Consider the following 12,054-nt stretch of genomic DNA (forward strand, 5'->3'; position numbering starts at 1 on the left):
CTACGACACTAGATATTTTATGTTCAATTTTATTTTTAAAACCTTCCAAATTCTTTTGTTTTCGTTTAAAATGAGACATGTTCCTAGGTGAGGTAAAACTTAGACACGCGGGAGCGTGTTAAAGCCAAGTTCTAGTAAGAGAACTGGCGAGCAGCACCGTGTGTAGTTTTACACAAACTAGCCAAGCCAGAACTTAGGCTACATTAAGAAAAAATTAAGGCTAAGTTATAAGAAAAAATGTTTTTTTTAATCTAAATTTATTTTGGGGTTTTCGTTTTCAGACATGTCAACCCAGTTCAGATATTACAAACTAATCGTAATAATTCTTAAAAAAAATAAACAATGAAATAATTGTCAACAGCGAGGGATCTATTTATTAAATTGCTTTTATCAGCGCACACAAACACAGAGCAATATCCGTAGTAGGGGCATGTAGTATGCTCTGAATAGTACCCACATAAAAAAAATGATATTTTATATTGTTATAAATAAATTACAGGACTGATCATTGACCATGACTTGGCACTCATTTAGATCTCACTTCTTCTGTCGTTGAAGTCAACAATCAAGGCATATATCATAATATTGAACTTGGCTATCATTTCACATTTATGTTTTTGTTGGGATATGTACAATCAGCTTGCTAGCAAAAACCAAAAAGACAAGGAATGTAGTATTACAAAACAATTGGTATATAAAAAAAGAATGTCGAAATATGAAATTAAAATATACAATTTACTTTTGATTTGATTTGATTAGTAGGTTTTTTTCAGTTCCAGTACACAACCACACTCGCTCCAAGACCTAAACCCGGTAAGGAGTGTCAGGGAGAATGCATGAACGGGTTTTTGGCGCTATGGTGTGACCACGTTGACCGGGATGCCTTCTGTCCAGCCGAGGGTACCTGCTGCATCAATGAACCCAAAGCTCCTACCACCACGACCACACCGAGACCTGTTAGTGTTCATTTTTTTTTAATTTAACTGCAATCTATTTATTTCACCAACAAATCTCTATACATCTATACATTTAACTAAATTGGAGTGTCTCTTTGTAATATTTAAATAACTGTTTTTTACTACAGGCATATTTTACAATTTTACAATTATTGTCTGTCTGTCTGTCTGTTTGTTCCGGCTAATCTCTGAAATGGGTGGACCGATTTTGACGGGACTTTTATTGGCAGTTAGCTGATGTAATAAGTAGTAACTTAGGCTATTTTTATTTTAGAAAAATAAAGTTAAATTCCACGCGGATGGGTGCAGGTAGTATTACAATATAACTTAATATTGTAATACTAACTGCACCCTGGTATTACAATATTAAGTAATATTGTAATACTAACTGCACCCGCATCTTCATTTTGCATCTGCATCGCAATTTCACTGCTATGATATTTGATTTTTAAACATATAAATGATCTACAATCAAGATGGCTGCAGAAGAAACCATTTTGTAGTTAGTTTTCCCGCGCAAACTTTATGCGCCACAGATGCATAATATTGCACGACGCGCAGCCGCAGTAGGATGACGAACGCGTCATAGCTGTATGCTCGATGTTAATACTATGAGTATTGTTGCGGGTAAATGATACGATGTTGTTGGTCGAGACGATGTATATTACAGATGATAATAAACTGACAATATGTACATAGAAATAATGATCTTATATACTAAATAACAATAGGAAAATGACACAGTTTAGACACAGCAGTGCTTAGTACACAATATTGAATTTGTCTTACTAGACATTATTAAATGCAATTATTATTTTGATGTATCTTGGTAACTGTGTCCCATTGATATTCCCCTCTTGAGAGCGAAAAATATTATATTACTGGCCAAAAAAAATATAAAAGTTAATTATGAACAATATAAATTAATAAAATATTATATTTAACACATATAATTATTTTAATCTGCAGCCCAAACTGCCAGCGTGTCCTGGCTACTGCTTCATGAGCATCATGGCTGCATTCTGCGAACGGCCCGCAGTCATTATACCGGGCACCAGGTGCAAACTTCGAGGAGAGAGTTGCTGTGACAATACCAGGTATATTTCCATGACTGTAATGCGAGTAATTAAATTCAAATTCAAAAATCATTTATTAATAATAATAATAATAATAACTCTTTATTGCGCATACATAAACATAGGACAGTAAGTATAAAACAATGAAAATAAATGTTTTACAAAAGGCGGTCTTATCGCTATCAGCAATCTCTTACAGACAACCCGGTGTTAACAGAGAGTATTTACATAAAGAGAGAAGGTAGGAGGCGCACTAAACACTCTATTTATTATACAATTATAGATAAACATACATTTTATAAACATAAATAAATAAACTTACACACCAATACATACAATATACATACATATACTACATAATAATGGACGAGAGGACGTGTTATTATTCTATTACAGGGATAAATAATGCGATTTATTTATGTAGGACATTTTAGCCGCTTATGAACGTCAAATTTTTACATTCTAATTTTTTTTTCCCTACCGTCCAGTTCGGTATATAGATCCAATTGAGAAGAACTGGCAAGAAACTCAATTGAATTACTTTTTTTTTAAAGCCAGTTTATTTACAATGTATATTTATATAGGTGTCTATGTCATTAAATGAAAATTCAGTGCATGAACAACTATTGCCATGCACGCTCGTCATTCAAGTAATCGTTTTGTGAGTAATAGGCTTTGCTCAGTAAATATGATTTAGCAGATGTTTTGAATTTATTTAAGGGTAATTCCAACATATCCTTTGGTATCTTATTGTAAATTTTTATACCTATTCCCATAAAAGACCTATTAACTTTTTCTAAACGATACTTGGGGACAGCAAGTTTGTCTTTAAATCTTGTATTAATATTATGAATATTGCTGTTTTTTGGAAATCGATCCCGTGATCTACCTAATCTAAATATATTTATCAGTTATCTAGTACCAATGATACAGGCTTTAGTTAGCTTAACATGGGTCTAGTTGGCGCTGTGTGAATTGTCCTGATAAGTATTATTATACACTAAAATATTTATTTCTTAATTTACAGTTTACAATTTTGCAGTCGTTACAAAGATTTTTTCTACATAAACTTATGACAATTTGTTAAATAATATCTTTTATGACATCATTATCAAATTAAGGCATGTTACATAAGTCTCAATATAACAATATGTCACTCAAAATTCAAAATTCAAAATATCTTTATTCATGTAGGTCTATTACAGACTCTTATGATATGTCAAATCTACCGTCAGTTCGGAATGATATCGAGATGAGAAGAACTGACAAGAAACTCAGCTCGTATTTTTTTAAATAATAGTGGAACATGTTTATGATAAATACAGTTATTAAAATTCAAATTTGGGAGAATAGAGTGACCACCAGCATATGCTATCGCAAAGAACAAAAAATTTAATCAGTGTTCACAACCTGAACAGACCAGTCCCCACAAGCAGCACCCGTTCACGAGTATGAACGGGTGCTGCTTGTGGGGACTGTTGTCCTTACTAGGTTATTATAATGTCCTGTATGAAGGATTATTATATAATTATTACAGGGTGAGCCGCACGAGTCCGCGGCCGCACCCGAGCCCCCGGCCGGCCACCACCACCCCGCGGCCCGCGCCCCCCGCGCCGCCCGCGGCCCCCGCAGACCAGCGCCCAGACTGCCCCGGCTCCTGCATCGTCTCGCTTCTCTCCTTCACTTGCTTCCGTAAGACTTTTTGCACTAATACTTCTATATAGACCAGTTCAGGTCTTCTGCAGATCCTTGCGGACCGCAGGGTTCGGGCCTCGAGCACTTGCTCCTTACCCGGGCGTGCTGCTGGAGTGAACCACCCTATCGTTGTTCGTTTACCGGCCACCTTACCGGCCGGCCGGAATAGCTGGCTGTGGCAGTCATATGTCGGGATTCGATTTTAGCTTGACGCCTCCACGTCACGAAGAGGACGTGATCACCTGATGGAGAGGTCGTAAGGGAGTCTATATAGATCGTATTAGGATTTTTCACGAAAAAGCGTTCCCGTTGCGTAGAGGAGGTAGATGATATATCGTGTTGTGAGAGAGAGAAAAAGAAGAGAGGACAACGTTGGTCCGTTGAAGTTTCACTTGTACTATGTATCCCAGCATACATTATAGTGATAATCGCCCGACTACCCACACGATGGAAAATAATAGGCAGGGATACCCGCTCGTTCCACCGACCAGCGACTCCTACATCGTCTCGCTGCTCTCCTTCACTTGTTTCTGAGACATCTTTTACGTGATTGGAGAGTATGTTTGAGAATGTACGTTTTATGTAACCATTCAATACCTGCTGAGATCCTAGCTAGTGTTATAAGGTAAGTAACTTAGACTACTGTTATATTATAAACTAGCTGTTTCCGCGACTTTGCCCGCGTGGAATTTAACTTTACTTTTCTAAAATTAAAGTAGCCTAAGTTACTTATCACATCACCTACCTGCCAAAAAAGTTCCGTCAAAATCGGTCCAGCCATTTCAGAGATTATCCGGAACAAACAGACAGATAGACAGACAGACAAAAATTGTAAAAAGTATTATTTTGGTGTACAGTAAGTACCGTATTTATGTTCATATGCATGTAGTAAAAAACGGTTATTTCAATATTACAAACAGACACTCCAATTTTATTTATATGTACAAATTTTTATTTATGATAAAAATAAACATAAATTTTACGCGGACGAAGTATCTAAAGATCGGCAGTTATATGTCTATTCTTGTGGATACTTTACCCACAATAATTTATATAAAATCGCCTAAATTAGGTACAAGAGTTTGGGTATAAAAATTCCTTTTTTTAAACAGGTAATGCAGAAATGACGGATGTGTTTAAATGCAAGAAAGCGGGAACACAGTGCTGCGCGCCCAAGTCCAAGGTGCAGGAGGTGCTCGGGTACAAGGACAGGAACGACACGTACCCGCTGGCGACCAGCGTGGCGCCCACCATCGTCACCCACCCACACCATCACACCACCATTATGCGTAAGTATAAACTATCTGACAATACCCGACAGAATATCGCTTATCTTGATGTTAAATCTATACTAACATTATAAAGAGGTATGTTTGTTTGTTTGTTCGGAATATATCGCTTATCTTGATGTTAAATCTATACTAACATTATAAAGAGGTATTTGTATGTTTGTTTATTCGGGGTGATCTCCGTTTCTGCTGATCCGATTTTAAAAATTCTTTCACCGAGTGCTTATGGCTATATAACATCACGCTACGACCAATAGGAGCGGAGTACCAATGAAAAATGTGGCAAAAATATTCATTTCGAATGTAAAAACAAAAAACATTAAAAATAACATTTTGTTTTCTGCAGCAACACTGTACGAGCCTGCGTACGGGTCGACTTTGAAAATGCCCGAGAAATATAACAAATATGTCTGCGGAGTTAAAGGTACGTATACTATACATATATAGCTATTATATTCAACGACGTCGCTGGTCTACCGGTTTAGCACACTGCATTACTTCAGTTGGTCACGGGGTCGATTCCTCGCACGGTTCAAATACCGCTCCCATCCATGCAATTCAAACGGGGATCGAAATTATGACTAAATTTCTTATATCGAAATTACGAAATTCGAACCCCTAGCGGTGCCCTCAGACTAAAGTCGTATCCGTCAGGCGGGAGTTGGCCTTCAGCCGCTCCGTAAGTCCTTCCGCTGGTTTGGAGTGCCATCTGCACTCGCCCCATAACGGCCGGTGAAGCTGTAAAGGCCAGCTACGGCCAACAGTATTAGAATAGTCCGAAAAAACAGTTCAAACATTTGTACTTATATTATTATTTGTATATATGTTGTTATGTATGTTATAAGGTTAAAAATATTAATAGAAAAACTTTCTGCGAGATTAAATGATTTTCTAATTGATATGAATATGTGAATGGTTCTCAATAAAAAGAAATAGAAATAATCTTTATTCAAATAAACTCATTACAAACACTTTTGAATAGTCATATTTTTTATTCTACTCATTCGGAATGCAGATTCATTACAAGAAGAATGAGCAAGAAACTTGTGTGTTGCTCTTTTGAATAGATGAATATGTTTATTAACGAAATATGTTTTTTTTTATTCTTTCCTTCTTTCTTTTAAATCGGACATTATTAAAATACATTTAATTGGCAACAGGGACGTCATCCCGCACGGCTCGCGTGATGGGTGGCGAGGATGGCGAGCGTGGCGAGTGGTGCTGGCAGGTGGCTCTCATCAACTCTCTCAATCAATATCTGTGTGGGGCGGCGCTCATTGGCACCCAGTGGGTGCTCACGGCAGCTCACTGTGTCACCAAGTAAGTCATCATTCAGATATCATCATCATAAGAGGTTTACGTTTACTGAAGCGAGGCTTTGTGCTAAGTCGACGTGGGGACCTCTATTTCACTCAATTTTACAGCTAAGCAACCTCGCTTTAAATTTCGCTTATTAATGATGACTGTGGCACCGTTGCCAGCAATGTACTATGTCGGATCGACCTCCACGCGGTCCCACAGAAAGAAACCATCGTGTTTTATAACTGGTGTATTCATTAGGAATCAATTAAGATACATTGTTAGTAATGAGAACATCAATCCATATTAAACGACCTCGATGGTCTAGCGGTCTAGCACACCGCTTTGCGATCGGTGGTTGCGGGTTCGATTCCTCGCACGCACAAAAATTTGTATTCATGAGTATGATTGTTTGTATCGGCCTGGGTGTTTTCTATGTATAATATGTATGTATTTACAAAACAATATATATTTATGTATATATATCAGTTATCTAGTACCCATAACACAAGCTTTAGCTAGCTTGACTTGGGTCTAGGTGGCGCTGTGTGAATTGTCCTGAGATTATTATTAGAACAGATACGATAATGGTAACAATCCCTTTGAATCAGTTATCTAGTACACAAGCTCTGCTTAGCTTCGGACTAGATGGCGCTATCTGAATTGTCCTCAGTTATTATACTTACTATAAGTATGTAATATTATGTTATATGTGCTATAAGAATACCTACATAAAAAAAAGTATTGATGGTGATAATTAACTTCCAGTATTGTGAGATCCGGTGATGCAATCTACGTCCGCGTCGGTGATCACGATCTGACGCGCAAGTATGGCTCCCCCGGCGCTCAAACCCTGAGAGTGGCCACCACATACATCCATCACAACCACAACAGCCAGACCCTCGATAATGACATCGCGCTGTTGAAGTTACATGGGAAGGCGGAGCTCACAGAAGGTTGGTAACAATTTTTATTTATCTTAGGTTTGTAATTGGTCATGGATCATGGTCATTTCCTCAGCAGGATTATACTATAGCGATTATTCATTACGATATCAAAACGTAGCAATGAATTCGCGTACCCCATCTGGAATAATTACTCCTTAATTCAAATTCAAATTCAAATTCAAATTCAAATTCAAATTCAAATTCAAATTCAAATTCAAATTCAAATTCAAATTCAAATTCAAATTAAAATTCAAATTCAAATTCAAATTCAAATCAAATTCAAATTCAAATTCAAATTAAAAATAGCTTTATTCATATAAGTCTATTACAGACTCTTATGCTATGTACAAATCTACCGCCAGTGCAGAATTCGAGATGATTATTAGAAAATTGTAGAGCGATTTCATTGGTCTACCTCTCGCTGCCACCTCGACCGTATATAAATTAACAATATAACCATTTCTCGTTAATTAGTTCGTAATATTTATTTGTTTTTATTGTATGGTCTTTAGATTTGTTTCTCAAGGTACCCCTCTCTAATCGATCCCACGTTCAAATTCAAACGAGGATCGTAATTACAACGGCCTGAGCCGAGGTTCGAACCTCTTGCGGTGCCCTCAAACTGAAGTCGTATTCGTCAGGCGGGAGTTGGCCTTCAGCCGCTCCATAAGTCCTTCCGCGGGTTTGGAGTGTCATCTGCACTCGCCCCCTATCGTCCGGTGAAGCTGTAAAGGACAGTTGCGGCCAACAGCATTAGACTAGTCCGAAAAAAAACATGGTACAGTCTCTACCAGCATTACGTTTATACATATAATACTTTTTATCCGATTTATACAAGCAAGGTACAGTCAGCAAAATTATGAATTTAATAAAATACACTTTTCTCAATATGTCCATTATTGTTATAGGAGTATGCTTGGTGTGTCTACCAGCAAGGGGGGTCAGCCACGGCGCTGGTACCAGGTGTACTGTGACTGGATATGGCTATATGGGAGAAGGTAAGTCCTCAACACTGCAGCAGCCTTTGTCTACTCTATCTAGGATAAAAGCCGTAAATGTATAACTCTGAATAAATTATTTTTATAAATATACTAGCTGTGCCCGCGGTTTCACACGCATATAATTTCAATAAATTTTACCTGAACAAAAATCCAAAACACCCCAATCTTCTGGTCTCAGCAATAGGAAAAACTAGATTGAACAACTTACCATACTCAGCAACTTATCGTCGATATCGCTTACCCCATCACTATTTTCTCAATGAATAGTGGGTATGGGCTGTTGGCGACCGACCGATCTAAAATTTACACTTCTACCCTCAAATTATTAATTTAATAAATATTAACGTTATTGTAGCTCTAATACTAGTTGTATATTATTTTTGTTTCATTGTTGTATTATGTAGGTATATTTATCAAACATACATAAATATTTTTATAGAGTTAATTATTGATCGTCATATTTATTGTATATATTATTTCCGTACTGTTATATGTTTAAAAAGACTTATTGTCTGTGTAACGCAAAAAATATGTTTGCAGTAGCCTCTTAGATGTATATCTATTTGTATTGATTTTGTTATACTTAAATAAAGATGAATAAAGAAAAAAAAAAATTTCAATAAAAAATATAGCCTATATCACAGATAACATAATATTTATTAATTTCATTAATATTTATATAAAATTATATAACTATATTACATAACTAATACAACTATTTATATGTTATTCTGTTGCGTAAGCTACATATATTTTGTAAAATTTCATCAAAATCGGTTTTGTAGTTTTTGCGTGAAATAGTAACAAACATACATACTTATAAACTTCGCATTTGTAATAGATGTTGTTAAGATATTTAACATCCATACTTACAAACTTTGTAACTTTGTACTTAGAAAGTTTGTAAGTATGGATGTTAAATATTATTATTTCCTAATTAGATATTTGTATTGCCTAGCCGGTCCGATCCCTCTGCGAGTGCGTGAAGCGGAGCTGCCCATAGTGAGTGACGCAGAGTGTGTTCGCAAGGTGAACGCGGTCACAGAGAAGATCTTCATATTGCCCGCCAGCTCCTTCTGCGCTGGTGGAGAAGAAGGGAACGACGCGTGCCAGGTTTGTATTTTTTTTTTATTTATTACCTATTCATGCATACAAAACTGTTTACCATCAGTACGTTTATTGAGAGAGATCTTAGAGATTAGATTTGCACTCTTTGTAACGTTACTCCTCCGAAACTGCTTGACTGATCGAGACCAAAATTTCAACGCAGGTCTACTTTCGGGTCATCTTTTACCATTCAAATTAAATCAGATCGGTTAAGGCCGAGTTTTTAAGAATGAACGCGCTCCCCTGGAAACCATCGTGATAAATTCTTTAGTGAATTTGTCACGATGGGCTAACTGACCTGACCTCATGCTCATCTTATCATCCTCCACTGGTGCCCCGCCAGCGTAAACCGTTAGCGCAGGAAGGTGAACCATTCCATTATCATCCATAAAAAAAAACATGTGACATCAGTAACAAACCTTTCTGATCTGTATTCGGGATCAATCGTATCTTACTTTTACAATCTAAACCTAGATATCATTTTACTATGTGTAAATCTAAACCAACCTATTTTCTTACAAATTACAAAGTCAATAATTTCGGTATTTGTAGGGAGACGGTGGCGGTCCCCTGGTATGCCAAGACGACGGCTTCTACGAACTCGTAGGTCTCGTGTCGTGGGGCTTCGGCTGCGGACGACGGGACGTGCCTGGAGTCTACGTAAAGGTCTCCTCCTTCATCGGTTGGATCAACCAGATCATTTCAGTCAACAACCTATAGCGCAGTCGATCGATTTAACAATTTAATGAATAGTTTACATTAATTAATCGATTGATTGATGAAAATTAACCGATTGTCTGATTAAGGACACGGAAAATCACATTCTTAGTACAAACTGTATTAACAAAAGTTCAAGTTTTGGAATTACAACTTTAAGGATTCAATATTTAATGTCGATCTTCAGTTTTTTGGTTTAATGCAGTTTGTATTAAGGGTTCGATATGTGGAATTAATAATGTCATCGTCAGATAATCGTGATGATATCATCTCATTAGTCTTGTCTACGAAAAGTGTAATCATTATTAAAAAGTTATAACAGAGTTAACTATTTAATGATAAATTAATGAAATTATTGTAACATCATTAAGTTGATTAAATATTCAATTAATTATATAAATAAAATAAAGACTTAATAGAACATATAACAAAGTTATTTGTTATAAAACTATAAGAAAAGTGTCAGTAACAAGATATCCAATAGCAGAAGTCAATTATTTAATTACTTCTTATTATTTATTAATTTTTTTTGTATGTTCCTTGCTAGATACAATCATTTTATCGTATCTACCGTACGTATTTTATTCTATCGTATCTTCTTTAAAATCCATGCAACAATTATATAAGTAGATCTACTGTTCCAACAAGATATTATCTTCTTTAATGATATATGAACTAAGGTTGTCATTAATTTATTAATTTTAAATTTTGTAACTATCTAAAGTCAGGAACATAGGGTCCACAGTATTCTTAAGTTACTTTACAATAATTATAATGTAATTTACACATGCTTCCAGTATATTTAAGATATGTAAATAAATACAAAACTCTTCGTAGTGTATATTAAATTAATTTAGTCATAAAAATAACAATGGCATTTAATAAGTAGTCTCCCACCATTTTTTGGTATTTATTTCTATTAATATAATATTATTAAAATTAAAGAATATTCTACAGTCATTTTAAATTAAAATATCAGTTTTCATTAAACAATTAAGTATGTTATTTAATATTATAAATAATATTACTCAAATTTCGATATAAATCAATAAATAGATACAGCGAAATGAAGTAGAATTAATTTTTACTCTAATATTATGAAATATTTATATATATTTAAGTTTAAACAAAATGGAGAAGTTTCTGTCGGTCGTCGATTTTTTTTTTGTGATGTAATGCAGAGAACTCCTCTATTTGAAGAAATACATTGCATTTATTGTTCCTTAAGTGTTATAAAAACAGTTTTTAGTTTTAGTATGGAAACCAAACAGTAATAATTTATTTTATATATGTTTTATACTCGAATTATTTGTGTGGTATCTTTGAAGATTTTTATGTTATACTAGCTGTTCCCGCGACTTCGTCCGCGTGGAATATAATTTTATTTTTCTAAAATAAAAGTAGCCTAAGTTACTCCCTATTACATCAGCTACCTGTCAAAAAAAGTCCCGTCAAAATTGGTTCAGCCATTTCAGAGATTAGCCGGAACAAACAGACCGACAGACAGACAGACAAAAATTTTAAAAAGTGGTTTTTCGGTGTATGTACTGTATTTACATTCATATGCATGTAGTAAAAAACGGTTATTTCAATATTACAAACAGACACTCCAATTTTATTTATATGTTTAGATTAGATTAGATTAAGTATGTAATGGAAACTAAATTTTACTTAAAGTGCTATTCAAAATAAAATGTGACTACTGAAACTGACAAACAAAAAGCCGTCTGAGGTACTTCAAAGTAATAACAAAATAATATTAAAGTTGAATTATTAATATTGATTGACTATTACAATTAATCTGATCTTAATATGTGAATTGAAATTCAAAATAATTTATTCATGTAGGACATTTTAGCCGCTTATGAACGTCAAATTTTTACATTATAATTTTAATTTTTTCCCTACCGTCCAGTTCGGTATATCGGTACAGATCCAATTGAAAAGAACTGGCAAGAAACTCAATT

At 35.2% G+C, this 12,054-nt stretch overlaps 1 protein-coding gene across 1 annotated transcript in view; it reads left to right on the plus strand.

Annotated features, from left to right (window-relative positions):
• Positions 1–11,173, plus strand: part of LOC131841619 (protein masquerade) — a 49,267-nt gene extending 38,094 nt beyond the window's left edge. Inside the window, exons 5-14 of the mRNA XM_059189942.1 lie at positions 774–956; positions 1,926–2,053; positions 3,570–3,724; positions 4,840–5,016; positions 5,363–5,440; positions 6,177–6,336; positions 7,084–7,271; positions 8,171–8,260; positions 9,222–9,376; positions 9,923–11,173. Of these exons, the coding sequence (XP_059045925.1) occupies positions 774–956; positions 1,926–2,053; positions 3,570–3,724; positions 4,840–5,016; positions 5,363–5,440; positions 6,177–6,336; positions 7,084–7,271; positions 8,171–8,260; positions 9,222–9,376; positions 9,923–10,090 (1,482 nt within the window). The 3' untranslated portion in view covers positions 10,091–11,173. The remainder of the gene's footprint in view (positions 1–773; positions 957–1,925; positions 2,054–3,569; positions 3,725–4,839; positions 5,017–5,362; positions 5,441–6,176; positions 6,337–7,083; positions 7,272–8,170; positions 8,261–9,221; positions 9,377–9,922) is intronic.
• The last annotated feature ends 881 nt before the right edge of the window (positions 11,174–12,054 follow it).

This window comes from Achroia grisella, unplaced genomic scaffold (assembly GCF_030625045.1).
Source record: "Achroia grisella isolate CSIRO2021 unplaced genomic scaffold, CSIRO_AGI_Agris_v1 utg18504, whole genome shotgun sequence".
Taxonomy (NCBI): Eukaryota; Metazoa; Arthropoda; class Insecta; order Lepidoptera; family Pyralidae; genus Achroia; species Achroia grisella.